General features: G+C 38.8%; 1 protein-coding gene across 1 annotated transcript in view; it reads left to right on the forward strand.

The window, feature by feature from the left end:
• Nucleotides 1-16,230, forward strand: part of UBA6 (ubiquitin like modifier activating enzyme 6) — a 31,561-nt gene extending 15,331 nt beyond the window's left edge. Inside the window, exons 15-34 of the mRNA XM_075500794.1 lie at nt 375-518; nt 1,181-1,248; nt 1,520-1,598; nt 1,804-1,884; nt 2,259-2,336; nt 3,640-3,821; nt 4,405-4,510; nt 5,561-5,650; nt 5,761-5,841; nt 6,465-6,593; nt 7,528-7,579; nt 7,684-7,747; nt 8,641-8,710; nt 9,386-9,457; nt 10,728-10,845; nt 11,806-11,999; nt 12,647-12,774; nt 13,582-13,669; nt 14,066-14,160; nt 15,940-16,230. Coding sequence (XP_075356909.1) covers nt 375-518; nt 1,181-1,248; nt 1,520-1,598; nt 1,804-1,884; nt 2,259-2,336; nt 3,640-3,821; nt 4,405-4,510; nt 5,561-5,650; nt 5,761-5,841; nt 6,465-6,593; nt 7,528-7,579; nt 7,684-7,747; nt 8,641-8,710; nt 9,386-9,457; nt 10,728-10,845; nt 11,806-11,999; nt 12,647-12,774; nt 13,582-13,669; nt 14,066-14,160; nt 15,940-16,075 — 2,055 coding nt within the window. The 3' untranslated portion in view covers nt 16,076-16,230. The remainder of the gene's footprint in view (nt 1-374; nt 519-1,180; nt 1,249-1,519; nt 1,599-1,803; nt 1,885-2,258; nt 2,337-3,639; nt 3,822-4,404; nt 4,511-5,560; nt 5,651-5,760; nt 5,842-6,464; nt 6,594-7,527; nt 7,580-7,683; nt 7,748-8,640; nt 8,711-9,385; nt 9,458-10,727; nt 10,846-11,805; nt 12,000-12,646; nt 12,775-13,581; nt 13,670-14,065; nt 14,161-15,939) is intronic.
• Nucleotides 16,231-17,919: the final 1,689 nt, after the last annotated feature.

Genomic DNA, 17,919 nt, shown 5'->3' on the forward strand with positions numbered 1-17,919 from the left:
TTGATGCACTCATTTACTTGCCTAAAGGTCATGCTTTAGTTGTTGGTCCTTGTTCTGGACTTTGTATCAATCTTTAGATGGATCAGCTGGCTTTCTGAAGGCCATGAAAGGAAACAATGGTGTTTCAGGATGGGTTCAACCGAATGTTCACCTGACATGAAGGCTGAATCCTGTGGCTATGTGAATCCAGTTTTTAGATAAATGCATATTACAAGTACAGGGTATAGAGTGGATCTGTCTTGGCTGGAAACCTTTTTGCTAGTCAGAGTGAAATAATTTGTCTTTCACTGAAGAACGATAATCTATGAAGCTGTCAAGCACTGACTTGCTTGATTGAAGGGATAAATCTGTTGTTATTATGTCTTATTTTTCAGCCTCAGGTGAATAGAAATGTAGTGAAATGGCTGTCTAGGACTGCTCAGGGATTTCTAGCTCCTCTGGCTGCAGCAGTGGGTGGTGTTGCTAGCCAGGAAGTCTTGAAAGCAGTAACAGGAAAATTTTCTCCGTTGCAGCAGTGGGTAAGGCTGTCTTTGTTTTTGGATCTTTATTTTGACAATGATGTTACGAATGTATGGTTGTGTGTAAATGCTGTATGATCAAAATAGCCTGAACAACTTGTATAACGGGGCGGGGGGGAGGGTGAGACTTGAGATTGAATTTAGGAAAGAATACAATGCTTTTGTGTGTACAATAAAAGTGCAGCCAGTTTTAGTTAAAATTTTTGTATTTGGGGTTCAGACATCACATTCTTTATTGCCACAAACAAGGAGAGCATTGGCCTGTCACTGCATGGCTGCAAAGGTGTGATATAGTCCAGATGCCAGCTTAAGCTACTGTACATAAGAGCAGTGCTTTCAGACTCTCACGAGAAGTGTCAGAATAAAGTTAGATTTAAAAACTTTGCAGTCTAATTTGGAGGGATAACATGCCTGTCAGAAGTCAAAAGCTTGTGGCTCACGTTTCAGTGAGCTGCTTTTCCCACTGCGTCCAGGTTCTTTTTCCTGTCCACTAAAATTGTGAAGTGGACTGTAGGGAACTGCCGTATAGTCTTCCACTGACAGTAAAAACTTAGTGCTTCTAAATTTCTAGACTGTGGTACATAGAAAATATTTACTTTGTTTTTTAAATGAAAATAACATGAATGTTTTTCACAGGTGGTTTTTTTTTTCTTTTTTTACAGCTATATATAGATATGTTAGACATTGTAACACCTCTAGAAAAGATGGGCTCTGAAGAATTTCTCCCACGGTAAATATAACTACAATCTGCTATTTTATGTACTGTTCACATCTGAGTCTCAAGCAGGCACAGAAGATGTCTTTTAAAGTTAGTTCAGTGCCATTTGCTGGAGGGACAGGTTGAGAATGTGTGTCCTATTTGAGCATGGCAGGAATAGGAATTATAGGGGACTCAGTCTGATTTTCTTAGTTCATGTCAAAGTGCAGTTTGGCATCAATGATACTACCATGATAAACAGCAACTTACTAGTCTTCTGTTTTTGTCTCCTATGCCTGCATAGGGGAGATAGGTATGACGCCTTGAGGGCTTGTATTGGAGACTCTCTGTGCCAGAAGCTGCATGATTTGAATGTTTTCTTGGTGAGTATGACTGACACTGTTACGGTTTTTGCCAATGCTTTGTCAATACTGCTAACGTCCACTGTCTTCAAAATAATGAGAGCAGCCCTGATGATGTGTGCCACTGCAGAATACATGGTCAAAAATTGTAATGGGACTTGTCTATTATACTTGTCTTCATGGTTTTCACTTATGTTTCTGACTCTAAAAATGTCATTTTCTTTAGGTTGGCTGTGGAGCGATAGGCTGTGAAATGCTAAAAAACTTTGCACTTCTTGGTGTCGGTACTGGGCAAGACAAAGGATTGGTAAGTCACCTGTTAACCTCACTTTGCATATTAAAAAGTAATGTGACAAGGAATAATTATGTAATTAGACTACTTAAAAATATTAAAAGTCTAGGCCTTATTTCAAGTTGATTTCTGCGCAGAGGGTAAAATGGCCTCAGCATAGAGTGGAAGTGGTGTGCAATTAGAAGCAGAACATACTTGGAGCAGTCTTGCTGTATTTGGATTTTAAAACAAAATTTAATCGGTCAGTATAGGCAGAGCTGTTAGCTACAGTGGATGCCAACAGGAGTGCTTTGTTTTGACAAGTTTCTGTAGAGATTTCATCAAGATTATTGCTCAGTGCTGCACTTAAATTGTAACTTCAGCTGTTGCTTTTGCCCCTTCTGATTTAGGTTACAATTACAGATCCAGACTTGATAGAGAAATCCAACCTGAACAGGCAGTTTCTTTTTCGACCTCATCACATACAGGTAGGCTTTCTTGTTCAGTAAACTTTCTGGGCTATTGTTCTATTTCCCTGTCCTGTGTCCCCACCGAGAGCTGAACTTTTGTGAGTGTATGTACTTCTGTCCAGAAAAGACTTAAAGGCTGTAATGCAATCCAGTGTCTTTTAAAACAATACCTAGAACTATGTTGGCCTCCCACTTATCACTAGTATCAGTTGAGTAAAATTGGCTGGTCTGATCTTAATTTGTACTGGTGTCTTTGACTACTGAAATCTCTTGAACTTGAGAATTGGATGAGGAATGCTGTGTTGCATAAGAAGCTGTCATGGGTTAATATGCCAGAAATGCTTTACTATACTATTGAAATTCAGGGAGAATAAAACAAAACAACAAAAAATAGACACCACTGGCAGAAGTGTTCTCAATTGAAGAGCTACTGCTAATGGAACTTGACCAAAGTTGCTATTTTCTGACTTAATTCAGTCTTCATTAAGCTGGCAAATAACTTGGCAAAAAAACATGTACATTCAGTAAATGTGTGATACAGACACTGTTAATTCCTTAGAAGCAGAGAGAATATCCCTGTACTTGCAAACACAGCACAAAATAAAAAAAGGTGGCTCCAATCTTGACAGCAATGGGGAAAAGGGATTCCCCTGCCCAAAACCCAGCAGCTGAATTTTCTGCCTCCTGTTTATGTCTAGCAAATCTGGGAACGGATTACGTTTTGGATGGATAGATAAATGGAAGGTGAACTCTGCAAGCTTTCAGAAGCCACACTGTCTTGGGTTCCACTGTTCTAAGTGCTGATCCCTAGATAATTGAATGTAGTATGGCTAGCAGTGTCAGGTAGGTTAAGAAGTCTATTTCAGTTTAGCTTCTGAAATTGGCTTTGTGTGGAATGCCTTGCAGTAATATGATTATTCACTGGTGTTTGATGTCTATGCTGCATAGACATAGTCACAATAACTCTGACAGTCATGAACTGCTCCTTTCTTATGGCATTTTGAGAGCATGAGAGGCAGCACGTGGTATCAGTTTCAGTTACTCAATACACTTCTGCTGCACCATTTAAGCACTTTCACCTTGTGGCCTCTGACGCACTACTTTAAATAAAACTAAAAATAAAACTAGATTAATAAGGTATTTATTAGTGAGGGAGTTATACAACTGAAGAATTTCCTTTATTGTATGTTTTGCATACTAATATTTCTGTCAGTGAGTTGTTGTCTGATCAGCAAATTAAGTCTATACTTCTGTGTCCCAGATGTTCTTTATCCGAATATTGTTGAGATATATATATATATATATGTATTTATACTTTCAGAAACCTAAAAGCTATACTGCAGCAGAAGCAACTCTGAACATCAATCCTTACTTAAAGATTGATTCATATATTAATAAAGTTTGTCCAGCCACTGAGAACACTTACAGCGATGAATTCTATACGAAGCAAGATGTGATTGTGACCGCTTTGGACAATGTTGAGGCAAGGAGATACATTGATAGGTAGGTTGTGGAAAGGAAGCGAGGGCTGCTTTTCACGTTCTTATGTGAACTCTGCTTTTCTATTCTTCCTGATCTGCACCTGCTTATAAGATCTGATAACGAATTGTTCAGATGTATCTTGCTCCTTTATAGGGATGCTGGCTGGGGGGGAGGAAGGGGTTTATACTCGTGGTGGAAACCAACTCTGCTGTTGTGCGGCTGCTACTGTTCACATGGCAGAGGGCCTTGGAGTGAGTTCTTGGAAATGAATAGCTGTCAAGGTCTGATGAGGGGGAGAATACTGTGGCAGTCTTAAGGTTGCATTATTTATGCATAAGAATATGTATTTAAATTTATAAGTAGGAACATTTACATTTAAAAAGAATTACTAATGCTCCTAATCCAGGTAGGCTCAGGTTTATGGTATCCTGATCTAACTTGAAATAGCTGCTCTTATTTAATCTCTTCTCTTCTTGAGTTTGGTGTAAGCTTTCCACTTTTCTGAAAATGCCTAGAGTCAATTCTGGTTACACTCTGGTAATGTCTGCAAGGCAAGAGTGTAGTGATTACACTGTATTCTGATATCTGTGTCTTTCCATGTCAGTCGTTGTGTAGCAAACCTGCGTCCTCTTATAGACTCTGGAACTATGGGAACAAAAGGACACACGGAAGTTATTGTGCCCCATCTGACAGAGTCCTATAATAGTCACGTAAGTGTTTTAAGACCATTGCTTACCTTCTGTAGCTAGTCCCATAATGCCCTCCGATTCTTTAATCGTTTATGTATCTGTCTAGAGTAACTGGCCTATTTGAGTTGCTGAAGATCAGTACTATTAGGAAATAATTAATTCCTTGGTTTCTGAAGAAAAGCTCAGAGGTAATAAAATTTGAGCAGACTGGAGATATCATGTCTGCTACCTAGCTGATGATTACACCTAGGCCAATAATTAAAAGCAACTACTATATGAATCAGGAAACACAAGCTATGGAAAAAGTCCAAATTCTGAAGCATTTCCAAGGGAATGACTTTTTTTCCCTTGAAAACTCCCTTCTAAATAAGAACCTAGTCCCACAATGGCATTGCAAACTGGTTTTGTACTTGTGGGTTTCTTTCTTAGAACTGCTTTCTGCCTGCTCATTCTGTTCTTGGTGAATATCACCTCCACAGGCAGGTAGGAAAAACACAAGCCTCTGTAGTAGGAATTAGTCTGCCAGTTTCTGCAAGCATACATAACAGTTCTGTTTGAATGGGGAAGGGAGAAATGAACCTTCAAACTCTTGCAGTATCCCTCTGTTTAAATTCTTGTGAAACTGCCTTTACAAGTTAGAGATTCAGTGGTTGAGAACACCATGAAATGGTGCCACGTGGGCACAGAGACAGGATTTTGAGGATCCTAACAGTCTTGCTAGGGTCCACAAAGAAAAAAGTCTTTCTGGCCTTCAGTGAAAGGGCATATTTCATGTTGAGAGTGTATGTGAATGCGAACTGCACACCTTGGAAAAGCTGGCTGGCAATTTCTTCTGTTGTTCGTGTTTCAGAGTTCAGTTTTGCTTTCCAGTTTTGAGTTTAGACCATTCTTCATAAACAGAAAGTGATATGTTAGTGTTCATAAAATAAATTTTGTTCTAAACATAAATAAGCCACCTTGTATTTTATAACAGTGGAGTTTTAAACTTATATAGTCTAGAAATTATTTGTTCTATTATTAGCAATAAACTTTGATAAGCCTGCATTTACACGTTACTCTCCTTAATTACAGCGGGACCCACCAGAAGAAGAAATACCTTTTTGCACTCTGAAGTCTTTCCCAGCTGCCATTGAGCATACGATACAGTGGGCAAGAGATAAGGTAAGGGAATAAGCTTACTGGTGTTCAGCATAACTGAGTGTGTATTTGGAAAGGTGGGGGATCTGATATACTTCTTGCAAAATGCCATATTTGTTCTTTTTATTTTCTAGTTTGAAAGTTCATTTTCTCACAAGCCTTCATTGTTTAACAAATTCTGGCAAACCTATCCGTCTGCAGAAGAAGTTTTACAGGTAGGAGAATGTTGCCAGGGTAAAATACAGGGTTTAAACTAATGCTTTACGGATTTTGTTTCTGTTTAAGTTCAGTGAGATTTGGAATATTTTCTGACTTTATTCAGAAAACCTGAAGACTTATTTGGCCAAGTCATTAGCTAATCTTTCATGGGAACAGTATTTCTGGTGTGTCTTGTAATTAAGAGCCAAAGTCTTCTTCATGGGCTGCTTCTCTAGCTCATGTGTGCTCTGTACATGATGTAGAAATATCAGAAATACTGAGGCACTGCTAGCGAGTGTATAGTAGATGTCACACTGATGTGCAACCAGCTGGGAAAAATGAAAGGAAGACTTAGTTTCAAGTGAATTCAACTATGTAATAAATTAGACTCAGTTGCTTAATATCTTTTCTTGTGAGTCTATAATGGCCTACAGGTCCATAGGGCTGGGTGGAAATAAATCAAGTAGACAACAGCACCTAGGGAAAAACCCAGTGGAGAGGATCCCATAAAGGATAATATTTCACAAAGTGACCCTCTGTTTACTTTTGCCTATAACTTACTAAAAACATATTTACTGTTTGACTGGATTGGGAGGAATCTTGTCTGTTTTAACATTTTAATATTTCCTTCTCTATCTAGAGAATAAAATCAGGGGAGAGCTTAGAAGGCTGTTTTCATGTTATTAAAACACTCAGTAGAAGACCCCGAAGTTGGACTCAATGTGTGGAACTAGCAAGAGTAAAATTTGAGAAGTATTTTAGCCATAAGGTAGGTAAGACCTGGAATTGAGGTGGTGCTAGACTGATGAGGATTTTAGAAAACTTAGTAGCCCTAATACCTAGGTGTCCAAGTCTTTGCACTCACTTCCATCTCTTCATATATAATGAACAGTACTTGAAACTTAAAAATGCTGCATCCCTTCCTCTTTCTACTGTAGCGCTTTTAAGTCTGGTTTATTAACTCACTCCTAGTGGCTCCGTTCAGTAGTCTCCGTGCAGTTTTCTTGGCATTTTTCCGGCTGACTAGGTATTGTGTTTGTCCAGAGCAGCAGGATTATCAGAGTTGTCTTTTACTAAAGGACAGTGGCTTTTTGTTTCCCCCACTAAATGTTTGTTACTGAGCTCATCTTCATATCCCTGATTTTCTCAAAGTTGTCACAGAAAGGTTGGCTGAAATGAGAGCCAGTCATTCTGAGAATGTGATCCACAGTGTTGCTTAAAGTGTGTGTGTGTGTGTGTAATTTTGCAGGAAAGATGTGATGATTATGTTGTGTATTAATAAACATACCATATCTGTGCATATGGAAGCCCTGGTGGTAGTTGTCACATTGAGAAAACATTGCATTCCCAATTGTGAATTGGTATGCAAGAATGCTAAAGTGACAACAGGGTGGGGGGAACACTTTGCTTGTTGGATTAAGTGTCTTGCTTGGACTTTGGACAGATGAGGTGACATTGTCATCTTTGTCCTGTGAATGAATGGGCATGTCACTCTGTCTAGTAGTACTTGTGTCTTTAAGCTCTCCATCTTGACACAGGTGTCTTATATTTTCTTAACTCTTTAAATTACTTCAACTATGTATTGGAGTGTCTTAAAAGCTGTATCAAGATTTTACATCATTACCGAAAAGAAGGCTTGATTTAGTGTGGTCATGTCAATCTGTATATGACAAATTTCTAAGCTATTCTGGCTTTTCCTCTAGGCTCTTCAGCTCCTTCATTCATTTCCCCTTGATACACGATTAAAAGACGGAAGTAAGTACAAATGCCCCTTTTGTGCCTGTTGTGAATTCATGGTGTACGTCGTGTTGCTGTTCCTGATTCCTTAGGATTTCATCTTAAGTCTGTCTTCTTACCAGGTTTATTTTGGCAATCACCAAAGAGGCCACCTTTCCCAGTGACGTTTGAATTTAATGATCCTTTGTAAGTATGGTGCTGCCACTGATGCATTTTATAGCATCCTATAAAATTCACCCTACAGCAGAAAGTGCAAGGCAATGGCTTTATAGCACTAGAAGCTGGACTGGTACTTGAAAGGTACTAGTGCATAGTCTTATGCTGTGGCAGATTCGGTGAGCTGTCTCATACTTTCACTGCAGGTAATTTAACTTTCACTGACATGGGATTGGAGGGTGCTGTGGGAAGTTCTGACAACGTGTAATGTGAATGGCTTAGAACAACCCATTTCATTTATTGTGTGACTACAGAATTACTGAGTTGTTGCTGTCGTAGCCCTCTACCCCCATTGGCCCACATCATGAAATGCAGGATGTGCCAAGTTAAATTGACTACCTAAAATGACCTAGGGGAGGACCCCTTTTCTTCTTCATCACAATTTGGGTCTGATCTAGATGGCTTGGATATTACAGATAATTTTAAAAATTGATGTGGTTGAAGGATTGAAAAGCCTTTATGTGCTGCATATCCACCCCTGCTTTGAGAAACTGTCTGTATCACCATTTTTAGTTTGCGTGAAAACTGAGATCATGGCAAATATCAAAGTATTTCTGAGGTGAAGGTTTTATTATCATACTGATGTCATGTGAGCGTTTGTAATTGTTTTCTTGACTGCAGAGGTTAAGGAAATATGTTTTTTGTTAAATAACTCTTCTCTCATCAAAGTTGCCTTAGTTTTGGGGAGGACTTCTGAGTCCCTCAAAATCTGGCATCTGTTTTGTACTGTGTGCACTTGAAGGGTGGAAATTCTGTTTCTCTGTGTGTGTTTTCAAGACTTCTTTGAATATGATTGCAAACCTTTGGGCAACTGAAGTAAGAAACCAGCCAAACAAAAATAGTTATCTTCCTCTTTTCTTCAGGCACTATGGTTTCATTGTGAGCGCAGCAAAACTCTTCGCAACGGTGTACTGTGTTCCTTTCACAGAAAAGGTAATCCGTACTGTAACAGCGTTCCCATTGCATAACTTGGATGTACATCTTCAGTTTTGGCCCAATGTCCAGTTGCCAATTCTTTCCAAGAACTGATTAAAGTGATTCTTAAAGTAATCTGTCCTTCAGCACTGGCTGTTCAGCAACTGTTTACATTTAGTCTTCTTTATTTAAATCCCTAACCTGGAAAATAAATGAGTAGTGTATTGGGTATTTTCACATAAGCACTGAACTTGGGAATTCTTATTTTGATGCACCTATTTCCTGTGCAATATAATAACTGAACTGAAAGAAGATCTCTTTAAGGCATTTTTTAATTAAGTGTCTTAGCTATGGTCTGGGAGTTTTATTTTTTACTACTCAGAGCCTCTGTGTTGCTTATCCTTTGTTTTTCTTGTTAGCCTTTTTCTTTTCTAATTGGATCTTCCTGTAAGTCACGTTTACACTTCAGTTCTGTTCAGTTTTCAAGTGCTACGCACTTCACACCACTGATTTACTGTGGCAACTGAAACATCACTTGGTGTTTCAATGATGATGTTTCACTGAAACATCCTTGAATATTTATGGGGTTTTTTGGTTTTGGTATTCTTTGAAATGATGCTGGATATACAGTCTTTGTGGGGGCCTTTTTGAGTTGATGTGAATTTAAATTGTTTTTCTTCAAAACCATAACAGGATTTGACAGAGGAAACTATTTTGAAGATTATTTCAGCTGTGAAGGTACCAGAGTTCAGACCTTCAAACAAAGTAAGTGTGATATTTATTTTAAAGAAAAAAAAAATCCACAAGCAGTGTCCCACATCTCCAACTACTTCTTGCATTGATGCTGATGAGAAATGAACACAAATTAAAATGTGTTTTGGGGAAACAGGACTGTGGCATACAAGGCTGCTTTAACTTGATATAACTAAGGTATCTATGTACCAGATGCTAAATGCAAGATGTGGGGGGGGTTTTGCCTTTTGCAAATGATATGTTGTAGCATCGTTTTCCGTGCACAAGTGTGATTGTAAGTTTGCAAGCTTTTTTTAAGTTTATATGAGTCTATACTATTTTAATAAAAGTAGTAAAATTTTACTTGTAAGCAACTTTAAAGCAATCTAAGACTAGTGTCAATTTGTTATTTCTTTCTAGGTAATATACAGGAAGTGTCATTACTTTTATGTTTATTTTTGAAGTGTTAACTTCAAAACAGCTGAAGCATTATTGTGCGGTGGCTAGCATTTGTCATCATTTAAAATTAGCAAATATTCCAGGGTGTTTTCATATTTTCTTGCCCAGTGTTAACACTTGTCTCATGAATGCTTGCCTTGTGAGACAAAACGGATATTTTGACTTGGGATGACAGAATGGCTGAGGTTGGAAGGGACCTCTGGAGATCGCCTAGTCCAATCCCCTTGCTCAAGCAGGGGCAGCTAGAGCAGGTCATCAAGGACTGTGTCCCATTGGGTTTTGAATATCTCTAAGGATGGAGACTCCACAGCCTCTCTCTGCTACCTGTGCCAGTGTTCAGCCATCCTCACAGTTTTGTTTGGGTTTTTTGTTTGTTTTTTCTTTAAAGTATTTTCTTTCAAGTATTTTTTAGAGTATTCTTTAATACTCTAAAGTATTAAAGTATTTTCTTTAAAGTATTTTCTTATGTTTCTTATGGAATTTTATGTGCTTCAGTTTGTGCCCATACCACCTTGTCTTGTCACTGGGCACCGGTGAAAAGAGTCTGGCTCTGCCTTGTGTACATTCTCCCCATCAGATATTTATACACATTGGTAAGATCCCACTGAGCCTTTTCTTCTCCAGGCTGAACTGTCCCAGCTCTCTCAGCTTCTCCTTGTATGAGAGGTGCTCCAGTCCTTTAAATGATCTTTGTGGCCCTTGGCTGGGCTTGCTCCAGTAAGTCTATGTCTCTCTTGAACTGGGGAGGAAAGACTGCAGGGGAGACAGGAAATCTAGTACACTTCACACCTGTGCTATACAAAGTTCATGTATTTTATTACTCAAGCACTGCACACACTTGCAGGTTGTACAGACTGATGAAACTGCAAGAAAACCAGATCATATTCCGGTCAGCAGTGAGGATGAAAGAAATGCTATTTTCCAGCTGGAGAAGTCTATAATTTCCAATGAAGCTCTGGAAAGTGAGTAGTGCAAAGTAGTTTCATAGCTTAGTAACATCTTGCAATTGCACTGCCAGTAGCATGACATTCAGGTCTTTGGATAAAGCAGTTCTGTAATTCTGCGAGAAGCAGATAGCTGATATCTAAAGCTTTCTGAAGTGCCATGCAGATAACTGTCCTTATTACTTGACATATCCTATGCTTCTGTATTTCTGAGATTCCTGCAAGTTTTAGGGTTCTCTTATACCTGCATGTAAGTACAACCTTGATGACAGCAAGCAGGCAGCAGGGAATTGAACTCTAAGGAGGGAAAGGGTGCCGGCTAGATCCCAGATGAACTGAAAGTGATTCTGATATGAGAAGGTTGAGAGTTACTACTTACAGGAATCAATCTGAAATTATCCTAAATTGTGAAGGCTGTTAGAGTCGTCTTCAGCATCTTCTAGATGTGTTAAAATGAAGATGTTCGAATCCCATTTTTGTGCCTGGCCACATGAACAGGTCATTGGGCAACAGCTACATGCATGCATTTTTAGCCTGTGAACACAGGAGAGAAAGATTAGCTTAGCTCTATCCCATCCCATGGAGTGTCAACCCTAACATCTGTCTCCCATGCTACTGAGTCCATAGTGAAATGGTTACAGATAAAAAAAGCTTATAGAAGGAATTCTCACATGATGGAGCTATAGCGAGGTGGGGTGTATAAGAAGCATCCATAGGACTGTCCAAAATCTATTCCTGGTGTTGCAAGGAAAATAAAATTATGGACCTCTGCTGATATTTCTTTCATTACTCACTTTTAACAACTGGTATTGATAGGGGCATTTCTGCTTCTAGCAAGGGAAAGCAAGTTATAAGTAAGGCACCAAGCTCCAGAATGTGAAATTTTTAATTTGTTAAGGTTCTAGTTCCCTATAACTTATGTTTAGAACATCTTCAGTTTTATAATAATAATTTTTGCTCTTTTTTTTTTGTGAGCAGATGACTTGCAAATGAAGCCCATCTCCTTTGAAAAAGATGATGATAGTAATGGGCATATAGATTTCATAACAGCAGCATCAAACTTGAGAGCCAAGATGTACAACATCGAACCAGCAGATCGGTTCAAAACAAAGCGCATTGCTGGAAAGATTATTCCTGCAATTGCCACAGCTACTGCTGCAGTATCAGGGCTGGTGAGTATGCTTTTTAAAATGCTTAAAATGCATATTTCTTTCTCCTACTGTACCTTGCCTAAAACCACTGTTGTCTGGATGTTGATTAACACTACCCTGACAGAGCCTCGTTAAAGAAATGGGTTTATTTCAAACTTAATAATATTTTTTTTTCTCGTGTACCAATACAAAAGGTTACTCTTGGTTCTAGATATGGTAAGCCCTTGGTCTTTTATTTCTGATTTGCTGACCAGAAAGAGGAGTTGGAGATCAGCATTTTGGCTTGTTTTCTGCAATTAATACTAACTTCTGTCAGAGTGCCACTGCCAAGAGTGGAAAGGATCGGTTCTGTAATAGTTCACATCCATGCACCTCAACAGCACTGCATGCTTTGTGGAGGTGTCTTGAATTAATCAATTTTGGAAGAGTCCTACATTAGGAACACTTTTGAACGTTTTAAATATTTCCACTAGCAACAACAGAATTGATTTCTGTGACATATTGGGTTGCATCTCCAGATGTGATTTACTCTGCTGATTGGACAAAGGCTCATCTCATTAACAACTTACTCTGTAGTTGCTGGCCTCTTAACTAAACTAGTGTTGATAACACAGTACCTAAAACCTGTGTTTGGTCGCATAGAAGTATGGGATTCTTATTTACTGCAGGTTGCACTGGAACTCATCAAAGTTGTGGGTGGCTACCCAGCTGATGCATACAAGAACTGTTTTCTGAACCTAGCCATTCCCATAATGGTCTTTACAGAAACCGCTGAAGTAAGACGAACGGAAATCAGGTAGGAAGGACAATGGCAGAAGGGTGGTATTTGGAAGCCTGGTAATTGTTGCTTGGAACTTGCTGAGCCGTTACAACAAGTGTGAAGTTTGTACAATTATTAAATCCAGATAACCAGATTAAGGCCTTATGTGCTCGCATAGCAGAACTATGATGGAACCACAGTTCATGGTCATACTCCAGTTAAGCATATAGATTTCAAGGTTATTTTTTTGTTGTTCTTTAAACTTGGAAGATCATGAGTCACTTAGTGCTTGCTATCAAACTCTGTTATCCATTTACTATGTACTGCTAATGGTGTAAGTGATATTCTTACACCGGTGGGTGTAAGGGTGTCCCATAGTGCATTGCTCAAGAACTTCCTGTTTGGAAAATGCAGCACATACTCTTCTGTCCTAATTTTAAAAATAGTGGTTTTAAGGGCTTAGTTTTGTTTCTAGTGGAAGCTGTTGCTAGTGAGGCTTTAAGAATCTAGATGAGTTAGATGTGTGGTATGGTTTTTAATAAACATCCTGTCTGCGCAGACTGGACACACTTCTGCATCTTAGTCAATGCAAGAGCTATTTTTTCAATAGGTCTGAAAACTCACTAAGTTCATTGCCAGATACCATGTTTAGTCAGTTCTTACTGTGTCTTGTGCTTAGCCAGGTCAAAGGGCTGGAGAAATGGCAGCAGAGAGGGAAGAGATTTTTGCTCCAGATGAAACAGCAAGTTGCTGGAAGAGATAGCAGTTCTTCAATACGTGTTTAAAGGAGGTGCCTGAGTTCACGTTCTAAAGTAACAAACAACCTTTCTCATTTTAAAACAGAAATGGGATATCATTTACAATCTGGGACAGGTGGACAATTTATGGGACAGAGGATTTTACTCTGTTGGATTTCATAAATGCTGTCAGAGTAAGTTATCATCTATTGTACTGGGTTAATACAGGACGAGAGGAAAGGATTTTCTTGTTTTGGGTTGTTGGTTTGTGTTTTTGTTTTTTTGGTTTGGTTTTGGTGTTGTTTTTTCTTTTATCAAGTTGTTGTTCAAACCAGAGTAATTCTGGAAAGAATTAATGTTAACGAGAATGGCTCTAAGTAAACGCATCCGAGGCTATTTTTAAATTCTTTGTTAATTTGATTGGCTCAGATGTATCTTAATAAAACTCCTGTCAGCATCCATGCATTAGCAAGTTTTCTAGTTGGGATCCTATGGTTTTGAATAATTAGTTGTAGTGTTAGCAGTAGTAGTATCTGCTGGCTTGTGCAGCTGTCCTAGTCCTTTAATAAGTTTTTATTTGTGAATTCTAGGAGAAATATGGAATTGAACCAACTATGGTTGTACAGGGAGTCAAAATGTTGTATGTTCCTGTGATGCCAGGTCATATGAAAAGATTAAAGCTGACGTAAGTATAACTGGAAAATGGATCGAGGGATGCGAGTGCACGTACAAATTATGGTTGTACCATAAGGACATGTGTCTGACAGCAATGTTTTCTCTCGAAGTGGTTGCTAGTCATTAATATTTGGGAAAGAAAAAAAGTAATTTCTTCCTTTTGGAAAAAAAAAAGAAAAAAGAGAAAGTGAATTAACTTCTGTGGTGAGGACAGGTGACTTGCAAAATACAGCTCTAACTGATGAATGCCAGAATGAGAAACCTGAAAGTCTGACAGTAACTTTTTTTTGGAAAAGAATGTACCTTGGTTCAGGCAGAACAAGACTAATTGAACCTTTTTAAACTGGCTTAAAAGTAATGGTGGTATTTAGTAACTTAGCTCTGAAAGAATGAGAAAGCTTATTCGAAGTTAATGTATTGGTTGCAGATTGAGATTTCTGGAAGTCTGTTCAGTTCATAGTAATTCCTTGAGATTCCAGCTCACTTTAGCCCTTTTAAAAATGAAGACATTCACGAGGCTTTGCAGTCCCGCTCACTGACAGAAAATTGGGGTATAACAAACTAGAAGTTTGGGAGGGTGTGAGGGCAGGACATTAGTTTTTGACTGATAGGCCTTTGCAAAGTAACAGCCAGATCTCACCCAGGTTTAGTTCTACCTTATATGTTGATTGAACTTCTTTAGCTCAAAATTTGTTACTCACAGCTCCTGTGAAGTATATGCTGGTCAGTGCTCACAGGCTTTGCTAGAGTAAGTAGATGCATTGATCAGCACTGTTTTGAAGGTCTGCCAGCAGGTAACATCAGGCAAAGTAGTATATATTATGGGCAAGCTACTTCAAACTTCCAGGGAGAGAAGGGCCTCTAGGTTGGTACTGCCTTTAGAGTGCCTGGCATACTAAGATGTGAATTTACAGACTATCTCAAAATAAGTTGTTTATATTCCTTCCCCTACAGCTGTATAAATCATTTTGAATGAGTGGGGTGTGTAATGAAGTCAAAGGCGTGGTGTGAAGCTGCCTTCTTGTGAAGAAAATAATTTTGAGACATCCAAAGATATGTAATGAAAGTGAAGTTGATTGACCTTCTACTTCAGTATATTACTGTGCAACTTCCAAGCAACAGCTGTAGCTTTTGAGACTGCAGAGAGCAAAGGGGGGAAGTTGCACTAAGACATGACACGCTTACCTAGTTTAAACTCACATTGTGGTCACAAAGGAAGAAGTCCCAGATTCTGGCTGGTTTTCCCCCCTCATTGCTATTTGCCTTCGAAATTCAAGGATTTAACAAGTCAACTCCAATAGAATTACTTTCCATCAGAACTGTGTATCTAGTGTCTGCACTGGAGTGGTTCTCCCTAATAATGTATTAAAACCAGCCATTATTGGTAGACTGAGAACTCATTCCTCCTCACTGACCAAATTCCTGCACAGAAAGCTAACTTTGCCTTGTGCCTCAGTAGGATGCCAAAGAGAAATTATGTTGGTGATGAATTCCACCTGAAATTGGCCATTTTCTCTTCTCTTTTGTACTGAGCAATTGTTAGTGAACAATGTAATAGCTCACTAATGGGCTAAGTCTGTCAAGAAAATGGAATACCATTTGCTATACCTCAGGTGGAGGAACAGCTTTTGTGTCAAAATTTAAAAAGCAGCTTATTCTCCATTTTAATCTGGTTTCTAGAATGTTGGGTTTCATTGCTGGCAGTGAAATTCATCTTAGTCTGGTGCTGAATTCCCACTGCAAATCCTCCTTCTGGTATGTTAACAAACTGTTCTTCATTTCCTTGTAGGATGCAAAAGCTTGTGAAACCATCAGTTGATAAGAAGTATGTGGATTTGACAGTGTCGTTTGCTCCAGAGACTGATGGAGAGGAAGACTTGCCAGGGCCACCAGTGAGATACTACTTTGTTCAGGAAGACAATTGACACTAGAGACACAAAAGTCACTCCCGGACCATTTGTTCTGAAAGGAGTGTGCTATTTCTCAGCTATTAAAGATGGTACTATATATTTCTTTTTGGTGAAGCCTTAATTAAAACAAATGGTGAAAATCAGTGGCTTTGCACTGGAGACAAACTGGATTTATGTTTCATCCGCTCCCGTTTTCTTCAAACGTGTTTGCCCAAAGGAGGATTGGTCACTCCATGAGATGGAATGTCCAGTACAGTCTTTACCTTAAAGACAAGATTTGTATTAATTTGTGGGGAGCTGAAGAAAGCAAGAAGAATGGTGAACCTAACAAATGGTCCCCATTGGCAAATTAGGCGCTGCTTAGAGAAGAGTGCAAAAAATGGGGAAACTGCCATTTTATGGTACTCCCGGTGTTGTAAGAACATCTCAAATCCATTTCATATGTTACTTAATTGTCAGACAAGAATTTCATTCTTGCCATCTACACATGAGATTTAATCCATCCAAAAGGTTTAAACTCCCACTTAAAAGCACATGAACTGCTTTATGGTGGTGTTGGTGCTCTCTTCTGAACGGTTAGTGATGCTGTGTGTCAGAGCAGCTATCTTATGTCATTCTCCACATGGAAGCATAGGGAGGCAGGTGTAAATGGTCACAGCTCCCCTGAAGTCAAGAGAGCTGGAACTGTTGATTATCTGCACTAAGACTGCTCTTTGGGGAATACTGCAGTATGGGGAAAGTGGAAACCTGTCGGAGAGCTGAGTTAACACTTTCAACAATAAAACTTTGTCCTCAAGAAAGAGAAAATGTTTGGTGTGGTTGAGCCTTTCTGCCCTCACAAAATTAAAAACACTGTAGCAAATTATGACTTTGAAAGGAGGAAAAGGCAAATGGCTCTGGATGTTTGTTGCAGCAAACACTGTTTCCTCAGCTGCTCCTTTTGGTACCATTTCCTTATAGCAAATTGTTATGCTGTATACCTGTCCACAGCACAAGTCTGAGCTGCACTGAACACTGAGGTTTTTATCATTATCAGTCAGTTACTAGGATATCCAAGTATAAAGAATCTGCTTAATCAGAAATAACTAGGGACTAGCTTTGCTGCTGTGGTGAGGCAGAGGTGCGTTACAGAAACATCTGTGACACCACCTTATTTTCTCTGTCATTTGAACACTGGATAGCTGAGCTGGTAGTTCTTTTTTTCTCCCAGTGATGACAGAGTGAAGTGAGGTTAGAATAAAAACCTATGAACCTTTTAATGTGTTTAAGCTTTAGAGACTGTGATTGCACATTATCTCCTGCAGCGGTTGCAAAAGCTATTGACTACTTAGCCATTTATCCTCGATCATAATTTATTAAGCTTTAGGGATGTCTTCACGTTTAGTCAACGTTATTGGTCAGGAATTTTACCTCTCCTTCTTTCCCTTCTCAGTTAGTTGTAGTCACGAATAACAGCTATTAGGCTGGGAACTTGAACACCAAGATGTATGGAACTGAATAGCTGGAATCAACACAATTATTCCAATATTTGGGATTCAGTCTTATGTGTGCAATATCTTCTGGAAGCTGTATATAGTTTTACAGTCACTCTAGTTTATAGATATAATTTTCTAGATTAATAATACTGCTTTTTAAACTACCTAACTTATTTCATTTTTTTAAGAACTTCTTTTAGAGAAACTTTTTGAAACAGAAGAGATGACTACATTTAGAGTGTACAAGTACACTTAGTGTCTGCACAAGCAGACAGTAAGTTTCCACTTCTAATTAACAACTAAAATGTATTTCACTGTGGCAGTATTCGAATCTGAACTCTTACCTGAAATCACTAATTAGTGCTAAGGATCACTTCCAGGTTT

This window comes from Mycteria americana, chromosome 4 (assembly GCF_035582795.1).
Source record: "Mycteria americana isolate JAX WOST 10 ecotype Jacksonville Zoo and Gardens chromosome 4, USCA_MyAme_1.0, whole genome shotgun sequence".
Classification (NCBI taxonomy): Eukaryota; Metazoa; Chordata; class Aves; order Ciconiiformes; family Ciconiidae; genus Mycteria; species Mycteria americana.